Source organism: Pteronotus mesoamericanus, unplaced genomic scaffold (genome assembly GCF_021234165.1).
Source record: "Pteronotus mesoamericanus isolate MK-2021 breed Mesoamerican mustached bat unplaced genomic scaffold, CSHL_Meso_final contig_179, whole genome shotgun sequence".
In the NCBI taxonomy this organism is placed as follows: Eukaryota; Metazoa; Chordata; class Mammalia; order Chiroptera; family Mormoopidae; genus Pteronotus; species Pteronotus mesoamericanus.
In genome coordinates, this window is record NW_026555075.1 from 1,233,947 (window position 1) to 1,259,321 (window position 25,375).

Genomic DNA, 25,375 nt, shown 5'->3' on the forward strand with positions numbered 1-25,375 from the left:
AGTTGTCAGGCAGTTTTTGCGTCTACTTGGTGAACCCACATTTCCTTTCTTAGTGCTTAAAAGGTTTAATGAAGATCTTACCATTTGCTGTTGTCCAAGGATTTCTGATTAGGAAGTTTTTGCTTCTAGAAGTTTACTGAACTGGCTTGAGCTTAATGCCATTAAGTGTATGAAACTGTACTTTTCTGTGAAGCTTCTGGGCAGTAATAAGTAGAATGCTCTCTCTATATCCCCAAATTAAAGTTTCAGGCCCTGGTATCACAGGTATTTGACTTAGAAATGTAAATCAACTGCAGATTGTCATTTGAACTGATAAGAGTGGTGATACTTGTGAAGTAAGACACAGAATTTGTATAATTCTTTCTTTTACCAAAACAATGACAGTTAATAGTTCCTTTTCTTCCCCTCCAAGGGATAGAAAGTAATTAAAGTGTCAAGGGAACCATGCATCGTTTCAATTAGCTAGTAGCTTCCTGTATAACATTGTATTTTTCTGTCCTGAGAACACAGCTAATAAATGCCAGCCTGATGCGTCACGGGGGCCGCACGGCTTTTGAGGCCCTCCGTCTGTCTGTGGGCTTAACTCACCCTCCGTTCACCCGAGCCCTCAACAAGCAGTGCCGGAGTGCCCGCTCGGCGCCGGGGTGTATGGCAGTGCTTAAAGGGGCTTAAAAGCCCATTTTATTTTACTATGATAAATATTTTACCTGAAGGATGACAGATTATAAAATATTTATTTTAACTCCAGAATAACTGATCGAATGGTGTAAGTGCCTCATTTTCTCCTAGATTAGTACCTGTCTGCTTCCCTCTTTCTCTTTAAGAGACAGGCCACGGAAGGAAAATAGAAAGAGTAGTTTCAAGTATGTATGTGATCTAGGCACCAGATTAGATGCTTTAAATATTTTATGTCATTTGGTCCTCAACTTTTAGAGAGAGATCTTTTCCCCATTTGAAAGATAAGAGACCCAAGGTCATTTGCTTACCTTGGGTTAAGGCGACACAGGTAATGAGAAGGAATGCGGGTAGGAATGAGGTCTGTGCTTTCCTTGATCGGACGCAGTCTTCATTATGCTTACTTCTCATGGGAAGAGAGAGAAGGTAGTTTAGTTTCCAGGCATGAGATGATTTCTTCCGTAAAGTTCATATACAAAGGTGCATAGATTATTTCCTATGTTTATTTAGAACTAGCACATTTATCTCAGAGTCATTGAGCTAATCTGGTTAAATAGTTTTGATCTCAGGATTTCAATAAAATATTTTTTTTCACTTGAATACTGAGAGTTTCCAGAGGTATTTCTTTTGTAACTATAATAGCTAGGGAAAGAAACATGAAATGTTGTTTTAAATAAGTAAATTTTGTTTTAACTTTCAAATCTCACATCCAAAATAGCAACATGCAATAAGTTCTTTGAGAATAAAAACAAATATTGTTAATTTATGAAAGGAATTTTTCACATTTATTAGCAACCATTCAGCCTTTTTTTCCCCCAAGAAGAATGGCATATTTTTCCAGAAGGTGGCACTCTAAGAACAGCATTTTGGTTTTTGGATTTAAGAGTACAAGGGTACCATTCAATCTATTATTGAATGAATTGCACATTTACATTTTGACCCCAGTTTCTGGCATGCTTCTTTTTTCTGTGTTTAAAAAAATGTTCATTTGAAGCAAACTGTTAGGAAATATAATAAAATGTCTTTCGAAAATTGTGGCTCTTCAAAGGTAAATGAATCTAATAATTTGTTTCATATTTCCTATGAACCTCTTTTATTGAGAAAACAAGTATTAATGATAATTATTTTGTTCTTCGATTAAATTGCTGTTTCCAAGTTACATTGTTGTAATTTAAGACAAAAGAATTATGTCTTTTCAGCCACATTCTAAGTATATTAACAAAAACATATTTTATATACTCCTGCAATAGAATGAAATTTCTGTATGAAACAATTTGCAACTGACATTTTTGGTTTATCTCTTATTTGTGGCTGAGTAACAAAAATAAGTTTAATTAGTTAATTTTGAAATTCTATGTTTAATTTTAAGTAATATTCTCTTGATCTAATTTCATATAAACTTTCTAAAATGCCTGATTACTTATATTACTAAATGCACTGGTGTGTTCTCACGAGGTTTGTTATTTGGCCTGGTGATGCAAACCCCTCGTGTATTTTAGCGCCTCTTGTAATGCCTTTAAGCTTATTTAATACCTAACTTGTTTTACTTTTGTCATTGGTGTCAATGGTGAAAACTGAATTTGAATTATGAGACCAAGACTTGACCTGGATGACATCAATCATGTACCAAAGAAAAAGAAATATTAAAAAAGAATTTTTATATCTAGATTGTATTTTAATATATATTTCTAAAGATTTTCATAAACTCATTGGTTACTTATATGGTTATTTTAAATTATTTGCTTTTTTAACATATCGGTTCTCAAGACTAGCTTGTGATGATAAATCTTATTTTGAATCCTACGGCATAAAAGCGAACTTCTTAAAAAAAATACTTGATTGTATTTGAATCACTTTAGAACAAATAAGTCATAGTGACACTTTCATGTCATAGGCATTCAGAAATCCATAACTTAAAGGTAGAACTGTCCTACTCTCTGTTGTTCGGGAAGAACACACCTTGAACTTCAGTCCTTCAGCAAGCAATGTTATAAAGTAGTTTCGAATGCAGTTATTTGCCACGTGAGATCTTTATCTAAAACTCCTTGCTCTTTGCCCTCAAGCCCTTAATTTTTAACCTATAGTTAGAAAACAGGGATTGTGTTGTTTTATTATTGTTGATAACAATAATATCCAAAATAATAATTATAATGATGCCATCTTTTTAGAGCACTTTTCCTCAAAGAATAAAAGACAAACATATCCCATACTATTTTGTTTCCTCCTGTCCTAGTGAGTTCAGTGTTCCTTCTCTCCCTCCTCCTCCCAGCTCTCACCACCTCTTGCTTACTTTCTGTCTCTCACACTTTCCAACTTAGAATGAGAACTTGTGGGCATCGCTGAGAATCAAGTCAACATGACTTTTACATAATTGAAGAGGCATTGATTATGCAAGACTACTTTTTAGAAATAAATATTTACTTTAAATTTTGCATAAACTTCATTTGATTAAAGACATGTAACTTCAAATGTAATATGCATATAAAGTTAATATATAGTATTTTTGAGTTGAGTGTTTTTTATTTTTAGGATAAACATGTTCTGACAGTTGTAACTCTTGAGAAAATACTGGAAAGGCTGAAAAAATCTAATGAACTTTTGGAGCTCATTCTTAAAGGACTCAATGAATATTTGGAAAAGAAACGTCTCTTCTTCCCCAGATTTTTTTTCTTGTCTAATGATGAACTTCTTGAGATACTATCTGAGACTAAAGATCCTACTAGGTAAATAACTTACATATGTAACACACGGCTAAATTTATCTGCTTGAATTTATTTTTTGTAATAAGGTAGAACATAAATATATGAATAATTGTTTATAGAACAACTTTTAAAAAGACTATGATGGATATTATCAATAATAAACTTAAGACAATTATTTAAAATGTAAGTGATATCATTGAATGACATTTTTCCAAATGTGATGACTCTTGGAGTCGATTTCTTATTTTAGCACATATTCCCTTATGGATATTTTCAGAACGCATCATCTTTCTGTATCACATTCAGAATAAAAGTTAGTGCCCTCAATGGTTTGCATTACCCGTTATTCTTCCTATTCCTCTCCCCATAGTTTTCTTCTTGCACACTGCTGCAGTCCTTGCAGTTCCTCCATAGAAGGGGCAGCCTCCTCCCTCAGTATTTTGTTCTCACTGCCTAGAATGCTCCTTATACAAATATTCCTAAGACTTCTCTTACCTCCCATAGGTGTTTGTGCAAACCTGCTCAAATGTCTGCCACTCAGGAGGCCTTTTCTGACCACTCTGTGGAAAGTGGCAGCCCCTTCCAGCTCTCTCTAGCCACGCTTCCTGGACTACCTTCTTGGCCTTATTTTCCTTTGGGATATTTTTACCATCTGTCTTAGTGTATAATGTATTTTATTTGTTTACTGTTTGATTTTTCTCTAGCAGATTATAAGCATCACTATAGAAGAGATTTTTTACTTTTTCCCCTCAATGCTGAGTACTGATTCCTTAGAACAGTATATAGTATATAACAAACAGTGAGTAGATGTTTGTTAAATAGTTTATTTGCATCTTGTATCTTCAAAGTAGGAGACAAGTGATTCAGACAAAGAGATCAATTTAGGTTCAGATTTCCATTTGAGTTTTTATACTCCGCTTCTTTATTGGCCATCTGAAAGACATATTCAATTGGTTATTGGTAATGTGTTAAAAATGAGAGGTTAGTCAGTTCCAACTATATTACAAAAGACTAAAAAGACTAAGTTAGGTAGCTCCAGAGCAGTTGATTTAGTAACCTCTACAGTACATAAAGCATTAAACTTAGTCCACATTTTGCAAGCAGTGTGTGAAGATCCCAGGTGAAATGACTACTTTCATGTATTTGAAGATTTTTCAGATTAGTGTACTATTTGTTAGTCAAGATTCATTTGCTCCTTATATTACTTTTAAATCTTTTGATTCATTGTGTTAGAAACAAAGCCTCATGGATGTCTCTCCTGTAGCTCTTATTGTAATTATAATTTTACAGATCTTTTTGTGATTATTGAATTAATGATGACCTCTCACGGGACTGTATGATCCATGCAGAGAGGGTTTGTGTCTTTTTTTCTCAGCACTTTCTCTCCAGCATCATCTAGCAGGGGCCTGACACATAATACACATTTATGAATTTGGAATGGGGATTGGTGCACTGATATCTACGGAATTGCTTTAATTTGGTTAATTCTCTTAAATGTTTATTTTTTTTCCTGACAGAGTACAACCTCACTTGAAGAAATGTTTTGAAGGAATTGCAAAATTAAAATTTACAGAAACGTTAGACATTACTCACATGAAGAGCAGTGAAGGAGAAGTGGTGGAACTTGTAGAGACCATTTCTACAGTCAAAGCCAGAGGTCAAGTGGAAAAGTGGTTGGTTGAATTAGAGAGAATTATGATTAAATCCGTCCACAAGGTAGCTGGCTGTATTTATTATTTCTAGTATAGATGATAGAATATAAATGTATCATTGATAAATGCACTATTATTTAGATAGAAATTGAGGCATGAGTTACCAATTTAAATAGATAGCTTAAAGGCCAAGGTATGGTTTATGATATTAATTTTACAGTGACTCACTTGAAAAGTGGAACGAAATGCCATCTATACTGGTTTTGGTCATGAATCTGTCTAATTTCTTACAGCCACATGTTAGTGCTTTCTATCATTAATCAGACACAGTTTGGGCTACACACAGTCTATCTCTAGTCTTGTCTTAAGTGCCTCTCTACAGTTTCACATCAATTTCCTTAACAGGTGTGTTTCTGTGGTGAATCCTTTTGTTCCGTATATATACAAAACATGTACCAAAATGTTAGAAAATCAGGAATATGTCCTATTATTAAGGCTAATTTCATATTGTTTCATATCACCTCATAAAACACAGTATCACCTAATCACTTGTAATTATTTTTGTCAGTGGAAAAATGTTCACAAAAGTTATGGTCACAAATTGATATCGATTGAGCATTTAAACTCATTTTATACTATAATGTGGACTTAGCATTCAAGTTCCTTATCAAGAATAAAAATCATGGTTAAGCAGGGGAATGTGAGGGCAAAAATGCAGAGTAAACATGGCATTAGGTCTAAATCAACAACAGCTTTTATTAATTTTTCAGATTCTCTCACACATAATTGAAAAAGAAATTAGAATCTGGATGCTTAATGGATATCACAAGTCTTAGTGCTTCTTTCTCTTCTAAAATATGGTTTAATATCTGCTTACATAATATTTTCCCAATAGATGTAAAATCTTTTGGCAGTTTCCCATTTCTCCCCATTATGGATTAAGTTATAGTGAATGCCCTTATACATATAATTAGCTTCTTTGATTGAATTATTTATTTGATTATGATAATTCTCATGCGGAGGACCACTGGGCCAAAGAGGGCGAGCTTTCACAGGCCGTGCTAAGTATTGAGAAATAGCGTTCCCATTTTTGTAGATGTTAGTGATACAAGTGAATTTCACTATGACCGCTACTAAACAGCATTGAATTGGGTTATATGGTTGGTTAATTGATATATATGGTGAAAACTCATTATTTTAGACATACACTATTTCAACCCCTCATTTGATTTTGTGTGTCGAAGTGCTTAAAGAAAATATTTCAGTTACCATTTCAGATCATTAAGATGGGGTGGCAAGGAATTGTGTAGGAGATATTTTCCCCAAATGTTCATATGTAAGTTTGTGTTGGTGAAATATGCAAGCAAATGCAATATAAATATGAATGGGAGAAATATGTGTTAACTTTTGTTGTGGTATATGTGTTTGCATACTTGAAAGACTACTGCATACCTAAATTAAGTGAATTTTATGTCTTTTGTAAATAACAAAAAAGTCACATTCTTGGCACATTTGCCCCTTTATCATTCTAGGCTTCATAAGTTTAATGTAGTTTGCTATCCCCAAAATGTACATAATTTATGTGTGTATACACACACACACACACACATACACACACATATATATATACACACACATATATGTATATTACATACATAGATACAGTAATATACTTTACATATATTATAGGACTTTAGGTAATCATATTTCTCCTCATCCAACTGTGTAAAAGTTTGTGATTTAGATATTAATGTCTTCCTCTTGTTCTCTCCACGATGTCCTTCTAGAACACATATTTACTCTACCCTTGGCATATCTCTGCTCTGCCTTCTTTCCTATGTGCCTCCCATCTCTCTGCTGTTCGTTTTCACCTGCCCTTTCTGTGGCTTCCTTGGTCTTTTAACTTTTCCCTACTATCAATAGCATCTCTCTTCAATTCCATAGACATACTAGCTACACTAGAATCCCAAAAGTTTCACTTTTATATATTTCTAAGAAAAATTCTTTTTTGATTTTTTTTCTGAAATTCAGATATAAAAATGGGTATCACCTCACAGATGATGTTACTATTTTTGATTGATACATAAACAGATGAAAATATTACCTACTAATGGCTGGTAGAAAAAAAATGGATGCATCAGTCCACTGAAAACATATGTAGCAAAGTACATGAATCAGGCTTCCTGATTTAGCCGTTCTCAACTCTCCATGAATGAATTATACATTAGTCCCCGTCATCATTGCTTTGGGTATCAAACTATGGAATTGGAAGGGAGTGAGATCTGCAAACACAGGAGGAACTTCAGCGAAATTGTGTGGTTTACCTGAGAGGACACGCACACATATGTGCGTGGCTGACGGGGGACCTGATGGGGCTCCAAGAAAATTATTGCCTGTGAACTCGACGGGTCTAATTTTGGAAATATTTGAATTTATGCTTTGCAATAAAATCACCTGTGCCTCTTTGATCCAAAAGTATCTAGGATATTTTTAGATACAGTTGGTACAATAAATACTTGATGTAGTGTGTTTCACATAAATTGATCATATATCAGCAAAATAAAGTGTTATGTAATTTATTTTGCTCACAGGCATATGCATGTATAATATGCATATTTAATATGCATATTATACATAAATATGCATATTCAAATTTGTGTTTAAATAGTCTACTCCTATGTTTTGAGTCTTCATAACTGGCTAAGATATAAAAAGTTGATCAGTATGAATTAATCTGTTGGCATTTAGCTCTTCATTGTATAGCATATTCAGGAGTGAAACTGTTCATCTTTAGCATTTTTTTCAATTAGGTAATTCAAGATGCAATTCTTGCCTATATACACTATGAACGAGTTAACTGGGTAAGGGATTGGCCTGGACAGACGGTCCTCTGTGTATCCCAGACCTTTTGGACAGCAGAAGTACAAACAGCTATTTCAGTGGGGCAAGAGGTAAGCTTTTGCTTCCCCTACATTTGTCAGCATTTTTTCAGTAGTTATTATAAATAAAGACAGTCCACTCAAAAAGTCAAGGGCACTTGAGTCCCAATCTTGTTCTTATATACATTTTTGTGCCTTTAAAAATAAAATACTAAGACTCAGAAAGGATAATTCTTCTTTATGTCTTGAAGACAAGGTATCAGACTCATTTAGACTCCTTTTTTCTTTATTTTTAATATACTGCTTTTGAATAAATAACTTAATATTTTGAGTGATGCTTAATTTTAAATATTCTAATATATTGGGTATATGAATTTAGAAAGTACTGAAGTCATGTTAGTAATTAATTAGTAGCCTTCTGTATCTCCCTCCTTCCTTCTGGCCCCCCCAATTCACCAGCGTTATTCCTCATCACCACAGGGAAATCATCTGGAGGTAACAAAGAAGCAAATGTGAGCAAATCAGCTACATTTGTAGGCATCTTCCAGTGTTTTTCAGGTAGTGTTTAAAGGTAGTGTTTATCAAACCTCTACCCCTCTGTCAAAACCGTATTTTTTTTTCCTGGTCTTACTCCAAGAATGTTGGAACAGATAAGGGTTGAGATAGAGCATTAAAGGGTTAACTATAATCCTTTCATGCTTCTACTTAACTCCCAAACATAATTTGAATCTCAAGGGACAGGTAGTTTGTGTCAGTACCTTCTCAATGTGCCCTCTGCTCAAAACTCTCTGCTCTGCCTGTAATTCTCATATTGTTGCATTCAGATACAAAGAGTGTTTTGGTTTACAACAGTGTCAACTGATACTGAGATGGAGTTATTTATTTATACATTTGCTAGCCTATTCCCATTCATGTAATATGGTACAGATATGGACCATTCACAGAGAAAGCCAAAACGAGAACCTGTGCCTCAAGGGTGACTCAGTTCCATAGACTTGAGGTCCTCTGAAGCAGTACCTTAGCAAGAGTTGGCAAGTCAGTCTTTTGTTATTGTTCCTTGCCCAATTGCCCTCTTCCATTGTGTTTGATGGTGCTTCCCTGGCTGTTTTGTGGTATGAAGTTAAGCTTTATATGTGTCTTTAAAAATTAATTCTTTTTAAAAAAAATCTGCTTGTGATTAACCTGTGTTAGCATGCCCTTCATCCACTGCCTGTGGTTCTATCATGGGAGGCTAGCATATGTTTTAGTACTCTGTGTGTTGGTAATTTTTTCCCTTAATTAATGTGTGGTTCACATTTGAAAGTGATGACTTTGGTTGAGCAGCTGGAGACTCTTGGCAGCCTACAGAACGCTGGACGCTTCCGTTCCCTCAAACGTCCCAAGCTGTCTGGAGCCCGATGCTACGCTAGCACTCCCAGAGGACCTGTTCACCTCAGGATCTGTGTTTCCATATCTTTATTCAGTGAATGTTGATTGTGGAACTAGTCTGTGTGAGGCATTGAGGGGGTGGGTACAATGAATGAAAGAATCACAGCTGTCGCAGAGCTTGAGGTTTGCAAATATTGATGTGATTTTGAGTCAGTGTATCTTTGTATATGTAGAGGGATCTAGGTATAATGAAAACATTTGATTACAGATATGATTTATTTTGGCTAAATATGATGGTAATTAATTTCAGATTCATTAGTTCACTGTGCAGAAAGGTTTACAAGGAATCAAATGTAACAAATACTACCAATATGATGATTTATTTTCCCATCTACTTTATCTGAGTTCTGATTGATTCATACAACATAGTTCCTAAAGAGCTCAGATGACCACAGTTTGAAGCTAACTTTTAAATCTCAATCCATTTTTTTAGTATCTAAAAATACATTCTGCTAGTGTAGATAGTAATAAATTCTTATGGACATATAATTTATACTTTCAGGTCCAAACATTAAAATTTTTTAATGCCTTGTGTGGAACTACAGGATGTGAAAACTGGTGAGGCTTTCAGAGATCTCGACTTTTACTGATGAGGAAACTAAGATGCACCAGCTGGCATGGCTTCTGTTCTGAGGATCACAATTGTTCTTACTCATTTATATATTCAATATACTTAAATTCATTAATTGGCTCCAAGAATTTAAATGCTTATGGTTATTTAAACACGGGTGGAATAGAAGTATATTTTTCACTACCTTTGAAGTAAATTAATAGCAATTAATCGTGTAAATCACATAAATGGCTACAGTGTTCAAGCACCAAACTTTTGAAGAAAAGATTCCTTAATATAAAAAAAAGATAAAATGCCCCTTAAAAATACAATTTGCCACCCCGAACAGTATCCCCACTTTGAGATTCATTGCTGCCACTTAACTGGCCCTAAAAGAGCAAAATATACTCAATGCATAACGTTTATTAAATATTACTGTAGTGAAGAAAGCGACCACATTAGTCTGCTGGAGCTTCCCTTAAGCACAGCAGTTTTTATTGATTCTAATTGGATTTTAATTAACCTCCTTCCCTCTTTTTTTAAACTTACTAATTACATTTACCTACCAGAAAAGAGACCTCAAAGCAAATCTTGTCCTTAGGATTGGTATTAGTTCACCCTAAACTAAAATGTTAGATGTTCATTAGTATCTTTACATTTTGAGTGGCACAAATATTATTCAGAAATTGCATGCAAGAGTCCTAGAGGGACTCGCGTGATCTGAGGAGGAGCAGTTGGATCGGGATCTTAGGGCTTTTGCGCTATTTCACTTACTCTTTCATCGTCTGTCTTTCATCTCTACTGGTCTCTGGCAGGTTTTATTCTGCAGTGGGATAAAGGCTTGCACTATCTTCCAATTGCATACAGGTGAAAACAGCCATAGAGCACAGAGCAGAGGAAATAGGAAAGGAAGGAATATTGGGTAGACAAAAACCACAAATGTCCACAATATCTAGCCAGATAGGGCTTGTTCACTTAATTCCTTTGTGTTCAGAAATATTTGAAAATTATGTCATATGGAAAATCATGATAAAAATGTAGAAAATGCTTTGTATACATGCTAGTTCAAAGTGTTTTTATTCAGAAGGATTCTGATTTTATTGAGTAATCATATATTATTTTCTTTCAGGCTCTTGAGTTATACTTGGAAAAATGTAACAGACAAATCGATGATATTGTCACCTTGGTCCGTGGCCAGTTGTCCAAGCAGAACCGTGTTACTCTGGGAGCCCTTGTGGTGCTGGATGTCCATGCTAGAGATGTCCTTGCATCACTTGTTAATAAAAAAGTTAGTGATGACTCTGACTTTGAATGGTTAAGTCAGCTTAGGTACTATTGGCAAGTAAGTGATACTACTGAACGTTATTACATAGCAATTTCAGCTCATAGCTTTTTAATTTGTGCTTACTTGCTCACATGGGAAATAGTATCAGTAATACAGGATTTTTTGCTGATGGCTGACTATACCCAAACAAGCATTCTCCAGATTGAAGATTAAGGCAGCCAAAAACTATATCTGTATCATCTGTATAAAAACAGTATTCTGTATCTAAATCCATCCAAATGTATGGTTATATAGAAATACATAAACACATATAGACACACACAAATTATGAGTAATTTAAAAAAATTACTCATTTTAAATGAGTCATTATGCTTGCTGAATCTGCAAAATGTTGGAACTAGTCATTTAAAGTTGCATTTATAGATTACTGATGCATCTATAGAATACACCAATCAGACTATTTCAGTCTGATTTAGTCATTAAAATTTTCTCTTGTTCATCAGTTGAAGGAACCAGAAACATAATCGGGAAAGAAGGTTTTTATCAGGGCATCTCGGTGACTGGTGTTGGCAGTCACCATTTGGAGGTAGAGAGAGCAGGTATAGTTCGTACAGTGGAAAAGGTTAGGCCTGTTATGAGTGAAAAGTGAAAGCTCATGACAGGAGATATGGACTCTAAAGTTCTCATTATATTCACTTTTGTGAAATGCTTGGGACATACGGAGTAAGAGGAGAGAAGGTACAAGAACCAGAAGCTTGGAAAAATATATGAGCGGCAGTGTGTATAATGGTTAGGAGCTCAGACTGTGGAATCACTGTTTCAAATGCCAGGTCCTCCCTTTACCAGATGTGTAACTTGGGCAAGTTACTTACTCTCTTTTAGCATCAGTTTCCTTATCTGTAAAATGGTGATAATACCCACTCTATAGTGAAAATTAATTGAACAAATGATTAGAAATATAGGAGAAGAATGAACTGTCAGAAAAAGAAATTAAGAAAACAATCCCATTTACAATTGCATCAAAAAGAATTCAATACCTAGGAATAAATTTAACCAAGGAGGTGAAGGACCTGTATACTCAAAACTATAAGGCATTGATGAAAGAAACTGAAGAAGACACAAATAAAAATATATTTTGTATTCATAGATTAGAAAAAGAAATATTATTAAAATGTTTATACTACCTAAAGCAATCTATGGGTTCAATGAAATCACTATAAAAATTCCAACGGCATTTTTTTTTGCTATTGCAAAAATAGAACAAACAATCCTAAAATTGGTATGGAAGTTAAAAGACCCCAAATAACCAAAGTCATCTTAAGAAAGAAGAACAAAGCTGGAGGCATCATGCTTCCTGATTTCAAACTATATTACAAAGCTGTAGTAATCAAAAGCAGTATGGTATTGGGGGAAAAACCCAGATTGATGAACAGAATAGATACCCCAGAAACAAACCCATGACTATATGGTCAATTAATTTACAACAAAGGAGCCAAGAATAGACAAGGGAGAAAGGGCAACCTTTTCAATAAATGGTGTCAGGAAAACTGGACAGCAACATGTCAAAGAAACTGGACCACTAACTTACACCATACACAAAAATTAACTCAAAGTGTATTAAAGACTTGAATGTAAAACCAGAAACCATAAAACTTCTAGAAAAAAGTAGGCAGTTATCTCCTTGGCATTGGTCTTGGTGATGATTTTTTGACTCTGACGCCAAAGACAAAGGTAACAAAGCAAAAATAAACAAGTGAGACTACACAAGCAATAAAGCTTCTGCACAGCAAAGGAAACCATCCAAAATAAAAAAATGAAACAGCAACCTAATGAATGGGAGAAAATAGTTGCAAATTATATATTTGATAAGGAGTTAATATGCAAAATATATTAAGAATTCATACAATCAATGGCAAAATAAACAATCTGGTTAAAAAATGGGCAGAAGACTTGAATAGACTTTTTCCAAAGAAGACATACAAATGTCCAATAGGTACATGAAAAGGTGCTCAACATCACTAATCATCAGGGAAATGCAAGTCAAAACCACAATGAGGTATCACCTCACACCTGTTGAAAGGGCTATTATCAAATATATAAGAGATAACAAATGCTGGTGAGGATGTGGAGAAAAAGGAACACTTGTGCACTGTTGGTGAGAAAATAAACTGGTGCAGCCACTATGGAAAACAGTTTGGAGGTTCCTCAAACACTAAAAACACAACTGCCATATGAATCAACCATTTTATTTCTGAGTAGCTAAAGAAAATAAAAACACTAACTCAAAAAAATGTATGTTTATTGCAGCATTGTTTGCAGTAACCAAGATATGAAAACAACCTAAATGTCCATCAACAGATGAATGGATAAAGAAGATGTGATTATATACACACACCCCCCACACACACCCAACATGCACATATACACACACACACACACACACACACACACACTCAACATGCATATATATATACACACACACATACACACACACACATATATAGTTGCATTTATAGATTACTGATACATCTATAGAATCTGCAAATCAGACTTTTTAAGTCTGATGTAGTCATTAAAAGTTTCTCTTGTTCACTGGCTAAAGGAATCAGAAATGTTATCTGGAAGGAAGGTTTTTATCAGGACATCTGGGTGGCTAGTAATGGCAGTCACCATTTGGAGGCAGGAAGAACAGGAACAGTTAGTGTAGTGGCAAAGTTTGGGATGGATATATGGAGATACATATATATATTTCATTCAAGCATAAAAATGATGAAATCGTGCCATTTGTGACAACATGGATGGATCCTAAGGGCATTGTAAAAAGTGAAATAAGTCAGACATAGAAAGACAACCACTATATGATCTCATTTATATGAGGTCTAAAACAAACAAAACAAAATCATGCTCATGATATAGAAAACTGATTGGTAGGTGCTAAAGGCTGGGGATGAGGGTGAGGTGGGAGAAATGGATAAAGGGAATTAAAAGATACAAACTTCCAGTTATAAAATAAATAAGTCTTTAGGATGTGATGTACATATTTGTAAGTTGCTAAGAGAGTAGATCTTAAAAGTTCTCATTGCAGGAAAAAAAAATTCTGTAACTGTGTATCATGATGGATATTAATTAGACTTGTGATCATTTCATAATATACACAAATAGAGTATCACTGTGTTTTGTTCCTGAAACTACTATAATGCTGTATATTAACTATACTTTAATAAAATTAAAAGTGTTAGCAAGGTTGAACAATAGAAAATACAGAAGAGATAAGGAACAAATATATTTTCCAAAGGTAGTCTATAGGAAAAAATTGAAGCCAGTGACTTCAATTTATTAGCCAAGGAAATTAGATATTGAATTCTTCTACTGAATTAAATGTTTTAAAAGTGAATTTTAAAGATGTTTATAAAAAGGCTATTATCTATAAAAGAGCTTGAGATTTCATATTGCTTACAATCCTATTATTTAAGCTAACTTTCTTTTATCTAATTTATCCTAGGAAAGTAATTTGGAAACAAAGATGATTAATGCTGGTTTACGATATGGCTATGAATACCTGGGTAATTCCCCTAGGCTGGTAATTACTCCACTCACTGATAGATGTTACAGGTAAACATCCCTAGACCACTTATTTCTTATACAGTACCAAATTATTTCCCACTCAGTAAATGTACCTTATGTTACCTTTTCCTAGACCCTTAATTCTATTCTCAACTTGATCTTCAATTTTTCTTTCCCTGCTGGCTTCTTCCTCTCGGCTCTGGAGTTTTATGTATTGTCAGGTATTGCTGTGTTGTTGTTTTTTTCACATTGTTCATCTATCCTGTCTTCTTGAAACGTACTGACTTTTCTTTTTGGATCATTTGAGACCTCCTCCTCCCTCTCCTGAAGCACAGGATTTTCCAGAATTCTGAGTTCATGTGATAATATGATTTGCCTGATGCTTCGTGATTTCCTGAATGTTCTCATTCCTTCTCAGGCTTTAACAGATCCCCAGGTCTGTACCTCCAGCCATGGGTAACATTGGTTAATAAAATTTTATAGGTTTCAGGGGTACAATTTGATAAGACATTATCTACATAATGTTGATACATCACCTGTATTGCGTTTACCACCCAAAGTCAAGTCTCCTTCCATCACTACTTATTCTCCCTTTACCCTCTTGTACCTCCCCCACCCCCCTTTTTCCTCTGTCAATAACCATACTGTTGTCTATGAGCAAGAGTCTTTCTTTTTATTCTTTGCTTAATCCCTTCACCCTTCTCACCGGGACCCCAACCCCCGACCTCTCTGACAGCTGTCAGTCTGTTTTCTGTATCCATGAGTCTGTCTCCACTTTGTTACTTTATTTTGTTCATTAGATTCCACATATAAGTGGAATCATATGGTATTTGGCTTTCTCTGACTGGCTTATTTCACTTACCAGAGTACTCTCCATGTCCATCCATACTGTTGCAAAAGGTAAGATTTCCGTCTATTTACAGCTAAGTAGTATTCCATTGTGTAAATATACCACAGCTTTTTTTACACATTCATCTACTGATGGACACTTGGGCTGCTTCCAAATCTTGGCTGTTGTAAATAATGCAGCAACGAATATAAGGGTGCATATATTATTTTTTAAACTTTTTAATTGAATATATTGGGGTGACATTGGTTAATAAAATTATATGGGTTTCGAGTATACAGTTCCATAATACATCATCTATATATTGTATTGTGTATTCACCACCCCAGGTTCAGCCTCCTTCCATCACCATTTATCCCTTGCATACCCTCTATGACTTCCACCATCTGCCTTTCCCTCTGTTCACATACTATTTCGAATTAGTGCTCCAAGTTTCTTCAGAATCATTGGGTCATAAGGCAGTTCCATTTTTAATTTTTTGAGGAAACGCCCTACTCTTTTCCACAGTGTCAGACATTGACTTTAAAATTTTACCTCTTCTCCATTCTCTTTCTTCATTCTTTTATGTCCCTTAACTTTTCTTATATTAGATCTATGTATCTTCCCGGGTGGTGTCTTCATATTTACCTTCTAATGCACAATTCTCTGTTTCTTCATGGTTATTCCACTACTTAATCTATTGACTGAATTTTTAAAAGTTCAATAATTATATTTTTATTGCCATTTTTCAAGTTTATGAAGTTGGCTCCCTTTTCCTTACAATTTTCTGGTGTCTATTGCTGTTTATATAAAATCTTGCTGAACAAAGCACTGGGATATGAGAGAGGGCAGATTGCCACAGACGTAGTAACACTCCCAGGCCTCTGCCCATGTGCCTTCGCCTCTGCAAGCCTGACTCTTCACTTTGACCTGTCTCTCAAGTTTTAATTGTGAGCCCATTTTAGCAGGGGTTGTATCCCCATTCATTTTTGCATGTTCTCAGCTGAGGAGGTGTCCATAGGGAGCAATTTCACGTTTCTGACTGAGGAAGCCTTTAGGGTTTCCACTGGTCCAGAGTAAAATTTTAATGTTAATTTTTCAGTTTGGTTACATATGCCCATGGGCAATAGAAATTTGGGTTTCATTTTCATGCATAATGCAGGCTTTTCATCAGGCCCTGCATGAAGGGTAAGCTCCTGTCTCTTCTGTAGCTGACTCTTTTTTCCTCTTTCCTCAGTAGTTTGCTGGAGTAAGTTTAGTTCCCTTTTATACAACGCAGCCTTCTAGGTTGATAAGGGTGGGTCCATTTTAGCTCCTCACCTTGCTCAGTTTTGAGGTTTCTTATTTTCTGTTTCTGTGTGAATATGTGTGCACTTGTGATAGTCAGATACCAAAGCAATATGCACTTCTATAGCTTTAGCACCTAATTGCTTTTCCAGCTTTTCCTTCCCTCTTCATTGGCTGTTTTCTTGTCACTCTTTCAAATATGCCTGTGTATTTTTGTGTGTGTGTGTGTATAGCATTTTCATATGCTTGCAGTGGAGGAATTGGGTGGTTCAAAGTGAGCTGAATTCTCCATGTTGACCAGAAGTCTGCATCGAATTTCAAAAGTGGATTTGTTTAGAATCCATCATATATACAACTATTCAGAAGTAAAATATAGTAACAAAGTAATGTACAAAGAATTTCAGAGGTTAGTGGGAAGGAAGAAATTATTGAAGAGGATGTGGGAAATTTGGCTCTGTTTAAACTTTCTCTTCTTCAGACTGTACATGAAAATATCACATTATTTTACAAAAGATTGTTTATTTCTTATCTTTCAGAACCTTATTTGGAGCCCTTCACCTGCACCTCGGGGGAGCGCCTGAGGGCCCAGCTGGCACTGGGAAGACTGAAACTACCAAAGACTTGGCAAAAGCTGTAGCCAAGCAATGCGTTGTGTTCAACTGCTCGGATGGGCTGGATTATCTGGCCTTAGGAAAATTCTTTAAGGTTAGAATTGACACCTCATTTTTTTTTTTTTTACTATATGATAACTGCTTAAAGAGGAAGGTTATTTATAATTAAACTTATTTTAATGCAAGTAAGAGACTTTGTAGTTTAAGTAAAGTTAAAATTAAAGTACCATCTCAATATTCTCAAGAGAAATGCGGTTATACTAAAGCTTATTTGAAAAGGAGCCCCACCTCCTTCCCCAGTCCTGCTGTCATGGGTCAATATTCCTGATAGGATTGAATGGTGTCCCTTCAAGACATTGGGGCAGATAAAAATTTGAGAATTACTACATCATGTGAATGTTGTGGGAATCTGAAGACTTTTTAAACTGTGGACCATGTTATTAACAAGGTATGATTCAGTAATTCAGTTCTATAGGCACCTTCTAGTTCACCTGTTTTTCCCAACTTAAAAATCCATTGAGAGTGTGTGTGTGTTTTTTCTGGGTTCTGAGTCAGAATCCCACTCTCATGAGTTTATAAGATTGCAAAAGGAAGATTAAAATGTAAAATCTCTAAACCTATGAATAGCTTGTCAGTTGAGCACTTTGTTGCTACAGTCTATTATTTCTTAAAACATTAGGTGGTACATTTAAACACAATATTCTCCATTTGGGATTATGGGCTCTGTTATTTCTTTTATTTCTATTTTTCTGTAGTTTTCAAAGTACATTTTAAAAATTCTGTAATCCTTACTTTTCCAAAATTTCTCCAGAGGAAGTTAACATTGAAAAGAACAATGAACTAACAAAAAAGATTCTACCAATCCTACCCCATACAGTAAACTGTTCCTGGCTGAAATATGGCCTGGCCATTTTATAACAAACTTGGAATATAAAAAAATCTCTACATTTGTGATGTTGAAACAATTAGAATTGGTTTTCAAAAAGTCAAAATTATAATGAATGAAATATCAAAATAATTTGAATGACCAAGTATCATTGTAATCATCCTCTGTAATAAAATGCAATGTTGTTATAATGATTATTTAAGAAAGAAATAGCAAACATAGAAGATTATATATGTAATTTGAGTAGTCATTATATTCCTAAATGTTCCAAGCAATGCCTGGTATGTATTACCTAATTTTTGAATCTATAAAATGGATTTTTAATTCTTTAATTTAAATTCATACACTGGATGGTGTTAATTTCGCTTATCAATAAGTATTTATTGATTATATAGACACTTTGTGTTATGATTAGGTTATGCTGAATAATGGAGGTATAAAATTAAAAAAAAATATGGGTGGTACTATTAAGAACCTCACAATCTATATAACTGAAAGTGTGACTTCATGAGCATTCTGTCCTCTATGATTTCTAAACCTTTTACTATAGCGTGTATTAGAGATGAAAGTCACAGGTAGAATCTGTTTTAAGTAATGAAAATGAACATTTTTTGACATGCATTGATTTCATGTTCATCTAGTACAGTTCAATAGATTGAACTGGGTACATATCCAAGTTCAGCCACTATTAGCTGTGTGGACTTGAACTAATTACTTAACATCTTATGTAGTCTTAGTTTCCTTACATAAAATATATGTAAAAAGTGCCATGCATCATGCCTGGCACATACCAGGCACTCAATGAAACATACATATGTACATATACAATTTACATAGAATATATTTTCAACAAATATTTGTTAAATAAAATTTTTAAAAAGTGAATCTGATTTTGGACTGAGCTACTCAGGCTTGATTTTCCAGTTTTTCTTTTCCTTTTTATTTTTATTTTTTGATATAACACAAATGCAACTTTATCATGTAACACAAATGCAACTTTATTTTGCTTTCTTCTTGCCTCTTTAAAAATGTGATTTACAGGGAACTTACTCATGTAGGCCCAAAATTTGCCCAAATTAAAATAAAAATAAAAGAAATCTTATGTCATTCAAAGTGATGATTCTTATTTGGCATCTCCATGGTTTCTGGGGCTGGACTGCAGAAGAAACCCACCCAGCCTCCTCTTTCTCGCTTTAATTTTCTTATTGTATTTTTTCCATGACCACATACCCCTTTTATCCCTACCTCCCCACCACAATCCCCACACTGTTGTCCACGCCCATGAGTCCTTTTCCCTTTTTGCTCCATTCCTCCACCCCCTGACCTCGTCCCCTCCCCATAACTGTCATCCTGCTATCTGTGAGTCTCTCTATTTTGCTTGTTAGTTCAGTTTGTTCGTTAGATTCTACATATGAGTGAAACCATATGGTATTTGTCCCTGACTGGTTTATTTCACTTAGCACAATGTTCTCCATGTCCATCCATACCATCGCAGAGGGTAAGATTTTCTGTTTTACAGCTGAGTGGTATTGCATATGTAAATGTCCCACAGTTGTTTCATCCACTCATCTACTGATGAACACTTGGGCTGCTTCCATATGTTGGCAACTGTAAATAACACTGCAATAAACATAGGCATGTTTATGTTCTTTCAAATTAGCATTTTAGGTTTCTTTGGCTATATTCCCAGAAGGGGGATCACTGGGTCAAATGGCAGATCTGTTTTTAATTTTTTGAGGTATCTCATAATTTTTTTCACAGTGGTTGCACCAGCCTGCATTTTTTCAGGTATCCCCACACTGCTCTCCACAGTGGCTGCACCAAGCTGTATCCCCACCAACAGTGCACAAGGGTTCCCTTTTCTTCACATCCTCACCAGCACTTATTGTTTGTTGATTTATTGATGATAACCATTCTGACAAGTGTGAGGTGATATCTCATTGTGGTTTTAATTTGCATTTCTATGATGATAATGACATTTAGCATATTTTCATATATCTATTTACCATCTGTATGTCCTCTTTGGAGAAGTGTCTATTCAGGATCTTTGCGCATTTTTTAATTGGATTGTTTGTGGGTGGGTGTGTGTGTGTGTGTGTGTGTGTGTGTGTCTGTGTTGAGTTTTGAAAGTTTTCTATAAATTTTGGATATTAACCCCTTATCACCAAATATGTTCTCTCTTTCAGTAGGTTGTCTTTTTATTTTGTTGATGATTTCCTTTGCTGTGCAAAAGGTTTTGGTTTGATGTAGTCCTGTTTATTTTTTCTTTTGTTTCCTGTGCCTGGGGAGAATTATCTCATAAAATATTGCTATGAACAATGTCCAATATTTTATTGCCTATGTTTTCTCCTTGGATTTTTATGGTTTCAGGTATAACAATAAGTCCTTAGTCCATTTTGAATTTATTCTTTTGTATGGTATAAGAAGGTGGTTTAGTTCCATTTTTTGCAAATATCTGCCAAATTTTCCCAGTGCCACTCATGGAATAAACTATCTTTAGCCCATAGTATGTGCTTGCTCCTTCTGTTGAATATTAATTGGCTATGGTGGTGTGGGTTTATTTCTGGGCTCTCTGTTCTGTTCCATTGATCTCTGTGTCTGTTTTTATGGCAGTACCATGCTGTTTTGCTTACAATGGCCTTATAGTTAGGTACCATGATTTCTCTAACTTTGTTCTTCTTTCTCAGGATCACTGTTGCTATGAGGGGCCTTTTGTGGTTCCATATAAATTTTTGAAATATTTGTTTTAGTTCTGTGCATATGTCATTGAAATACTGATAGGAACTGCATTGAATCTATAGATTGCCTTGGGTAACATGGATATTTTAATGATGTTAATTCATCCGGTCCACGAACATGGTACGTGCTTCCACTTATTTGTATCTTATTTGATTTCTTTCTTCGGTGTCTTATAGTTTTCTGAGACAGAACTTTTACTTCCTTGGTTAGATTTATTCCTAGGTATTTTATTCTTTTTGAAGCAGTTGTGAATGGGATTGTTTTCTTAATTTCCCTTTCTGTTAGTTAGTTATTGGCATATAAAAATGCAACTGATTTATGGATATTAATTTTGTATCCTGCTATTTTGCTGAATTCATTTATGAATTTAGTAGTTTCTTGGTAGACTCTTGGGGTTCTCTATGTGCAGTATCATGTCATCTGCAAATAAAGACAGTTTTACTTCTGCCTTTCCAATTTGAGTGACTTTCATTTCTTCTTCTTGTCTGATTGCTATGGCTAGGACTTCCAATACTATGTTGAATAAGATAGGTGAAAAGTGGACATGATCTTCTTCTTGATCTTAAGGGGAATGCTTGTAGACTTTGTCAATTGAGTATGATGCTGGTTTTGGGCTTGTCATATCTGGCCTTTCTTATGTTGAAGTATATTCCCTCTATTCATTCCTTGCTGAGAGCTTTTGTCATAAATAGGTGTTGGATTTATCAAAAGCTTTTTCTGCATCTATTGATATGATCATGTGGTTTTTATCCTTCATTTTATTTATGTAGTGAATCACATTTACTGATTTACAAATGTACCAACCTTTCATTCCTAGAATAAATCTCACTTGATGATGGTGTATGATGTTTTTAATATATTGCTGTATTCCATTTGCTAATATTTTGTTGAGGATTATAGCATTTATGTTTAACAGGGATATTGGCCTATACTTTTCTTTTTTTTTGTAGTGCCTTTATCTGGTTTTGGAATTAACAAAATGCTGGCTTCATAAAATGAGCTTGGGAACCTTCCATCCTCTTGAATTTTTTGAAATAGTTTGATAAGGAGAGGTGTTAGTTCTTCTCAGAATGTTTGCTAAATTCTCCTGTGAAGTCATCTGCTGCAGGGTTTTAAATTGTTGGGATTTTTTGATTAGTGCTTCAGTTTCACTAATTGCAGTCTGTCTACACATATTCTCTGTTTCTTCCTCATTTAGTTTTGGAAGATTGTATGTTTCTAGGAATTTATCCACTTCATTCAAGTTGTCCAATTTGTTGGCATATAATTGTTCATAATATTTTCTTATAATCCTTTGTATTTCTTTGGTTTCAGTTGCTATTTCTCCTCTTTAATTTCTGATTTTATTTATTTGGGTCCTCTATCATTTTTTATTGATGAGTCTGGTTAAAGGTTTGTCAGTGTTGTTTGTCTTTCCAAAGAACTACCTCTTGAATTCATTGATCTTTTGTATCTCTTTATACTCTATTTCATTCATTTCTGCTCTTATTTTTATTATTTTCTTCCTTCTGCTCATTTTGGGCTTTGTTCGTTATTCTTTTTCAAGTTCCTTTAAGTGTAAAGTTAGATTGTTTATTTGAGCTCGTCCTTCCTTCCTTCCTTCCTTCCTTCCTTCCTTCCTTCCTTCCTTCCTTCCTTCCTTCCTTCCTTCCTTCCTTCCTTCCTTCCTCCCTCCCTCCCTTCCTTCCTTTCTTTCTTTCCTTCTTTCTTTCTCTTTCTCCCCCCTCTCTCTCCCTTTCTTTCCCTTCCTTCCTTCCTTCCTTCCTTCCTTCCTTCCTTCCTTCCTTCCTTTCCACCTTTCCACCCTTCCTTCCTTCCTTCCTTCCTTCCTTCCTTCCTTCCTTCCTTCCTTCCTTCCTTTCCACCTTTCCTTCCTTCCTTCCTTCCTCTCTGTCTTTCTTTCTTTTGTCTGTAATACTATGAATTCCCCACTTAGGATTGCTTTCCCTGTGTCCCATGGATTTTGGGTTGTTTTGTTCTCATTTTCATTTTTCCAGGTATCTTTTGATTTCTTCCTTGACTTCATTGTTGATCCATTCATTGTTTAATAACATATTGTTTAGCTTCCATGTCTTTGTGTATTTTTCAGTGTTCTTCTTGGGATTGACTTCTAGTTTCATAGCATTGTTGTTTGAGAAGATGCTTGATATGATATCAGTCTTCTTAAAACTATTGAGACTTGTTTTGTGTCCTAACATGTGGTCTGTCCTAGAAGACATACCATGTGCATTTGGTAAGTACTGTATTTTGCCATGTGTAATGCACATTTTTTTGCCCAAATTTTTGAGGGAAAAATAAGAATGCACATTGTACATGGGTATAATGATTACATACCATGGGTATAATAATGAGTATAATAATCTCATGTATAATGCACACAAAAATGTGGGTGTGCATTGCACATGGCAAAATATGCTATGTATATATTCTGCTGCTTTGGTGTGAAATGCTCAGAAGATAACAATTAAATCCATTTGGTCTAGTGTGTCATTAAGTCTGCTGTCTCCTTGTTGATTTTCTGCCTGGAAGATCTATCCTTTGAAGTCACTGGGGTGTTAAAATCCCTGAATACGACTATATTTCTCTCGATCTCTTCCTTTAGGTCATCAAGATTTGCTTTACATATTTAGGTGCTCCTATATTGGGTGCATAAATGTTTACCAGGGTTATTTCCTCTTGTTGGATTGTTCCCTTTATTGTTATGTAGTGTTCTTCTTTGTCTCTTACTATAGCCTTGGTTTTAAAGTCTATTTTGTCCGATATAAGTACTGCCAGCCCAGCTTTTTTTCCTTTCCATTTGCATGAAATATCTTTTTTCCATCCCTTTATTTTTCATCTGTATGTATCTTTTGATCTGAGGTGGGTCTCTTGGAGGCAACATATATATGGGTCTTATATTCTTATCCATTCAGCTACTCTATGTCTTTTGATGAGAGCATTTAAGTCATTTATGTTTAGGGTGATTATTGATAGATATGTATTTATTGCCATTTTATTTTCTAACTATTTTCCTGTTTTATTCCTTTTTCTTTGTCTTCTTCTACTTAAAGCGAGCCCTTTAACATTGGGTGCTGCACTTGTTTGGTGTTAACAAACTCCTTTAGCTCTTTCATGTCTGGGAAACTCTTTATTTCTCTTTCAATTTTAAATGATAATCTTGCTGGGTAAAGTAGCCTTCATTGTCAGTCCTTGTTCTTCATCACCTTGAATATTTCATGCCAATCCCTTCTGATCTGAAATATTCTGTTGAGAAATCAGATGACAATCAACTTGGAGCTCCCTCATAGGTAACTAACTGCTTTTCTCTTCTGGCTTTTAGAATTCTCTTTTTGTCTTTAAGCTTTGCAATTTTAATTATGATATGTGTTGATATAGGCCTCTTTGGGTCTATCTTGCTTGGGACTCTTCAAGCTTCCTGGTTTGTGTGACTTTTTCCTTCCCTAGGTTAGGGAAGTTTTCGGTCATTATTTCTTCAAAAAGGCTCTTGATCCCTTGCTAACTCTTTTCTCCTTCTGGTATTCCCCTGAGGTGAATGTTGTTATGCTTCATGTTGTCTTAAATGTTTCTTAAGCTCTTCTAGTTTTTTAAAATTCTTTTTTTTTCTGTTGTTCTACTTGGTTGTTTCTTTCTACCTTGTCTTCCAAATTTCTGATTTTATCCTCTGCTTCATCTAACCTACTGTTTATTCTATTCCTTTCAGTGTATTATTTAGTTCAGATATTGTTCTTTATTTCTGACTGGTCCATTTTTATTGTTTCTTTGTCTTTTTTCATGCTGTTGAGTAATCTTACAATCATTACTCTAAACTCTGTATCTAATAAATTGCTTGCCTTTATTTCATTTAGTTCTTCTGGAGAATTCTTTTGTTCTTTCTTTTGGCACCTGTTTCTTTGTCTTCCCATTTTGGCTGCTTCTTTGTATTTGTTTCTATGTATTAGGTAGGTTTGCAAAGACTCTGGTGCAGACCTCTGTCAGATGTTGCCTGTGACTGGCCTTGGAAAACCTTTTTGGAGCTATCAGCAATCCATAGTTTGTGGCTTCCTCTTCTGGGCCTGCATGTGTGCAGATATAACCAGGCTGCACAGCAAGGCAGGCTTTTACCAGCACTGGGCCCTTTGGGGTGGGGGTTCAGCTAAAGTCTCAGAGATCTGCCTTTGCTTAAGGCTTTGTCTTTGAAATAGTCTTTAGCTGTACTCTGTACCAGCCAGGCTTAAGCACCACAGGATGGGACAGAGTAATTCCTATGGGTGGGGCTGTTTCTTCTCCCTCAGGCTGATGCTGCTCAAAGAGG

The 25,375-nt window shown here is 35.1% G+C and overlaps 1 protein-coding gene across 1 annotated transcript in view; it reads left to right on the forward strand.

The window, feature by feature from the left end:
• DNAH7 (dynein axonemal heavy chain 7) overlaps positions 1 to 25,375 on the forward strand; it is a 225,823-nt gene that overhangs the window by 61,421 nt on the left and 139,027 nt on the right. Inside the window, 6 exon segments of the mRNA XM_054566705.1 lie at positions 3,205 to 3,398; positions 4,895 to 5,093; positions 7,840 to 7,980; positions 11,016 to 11,228; positions 14,674 to 14,783; positions 17,385 to 17,553. Coding sequence (XP_054422680.1) covers positions 3,205 to 3,398; positions 4,895 to 5,093; positions 7,840 to 7,980; positions 11,016 to 11,228; positions 14,674 to 14,783; positions 17,385 to 17,553 — 1,026 coding nt within the window.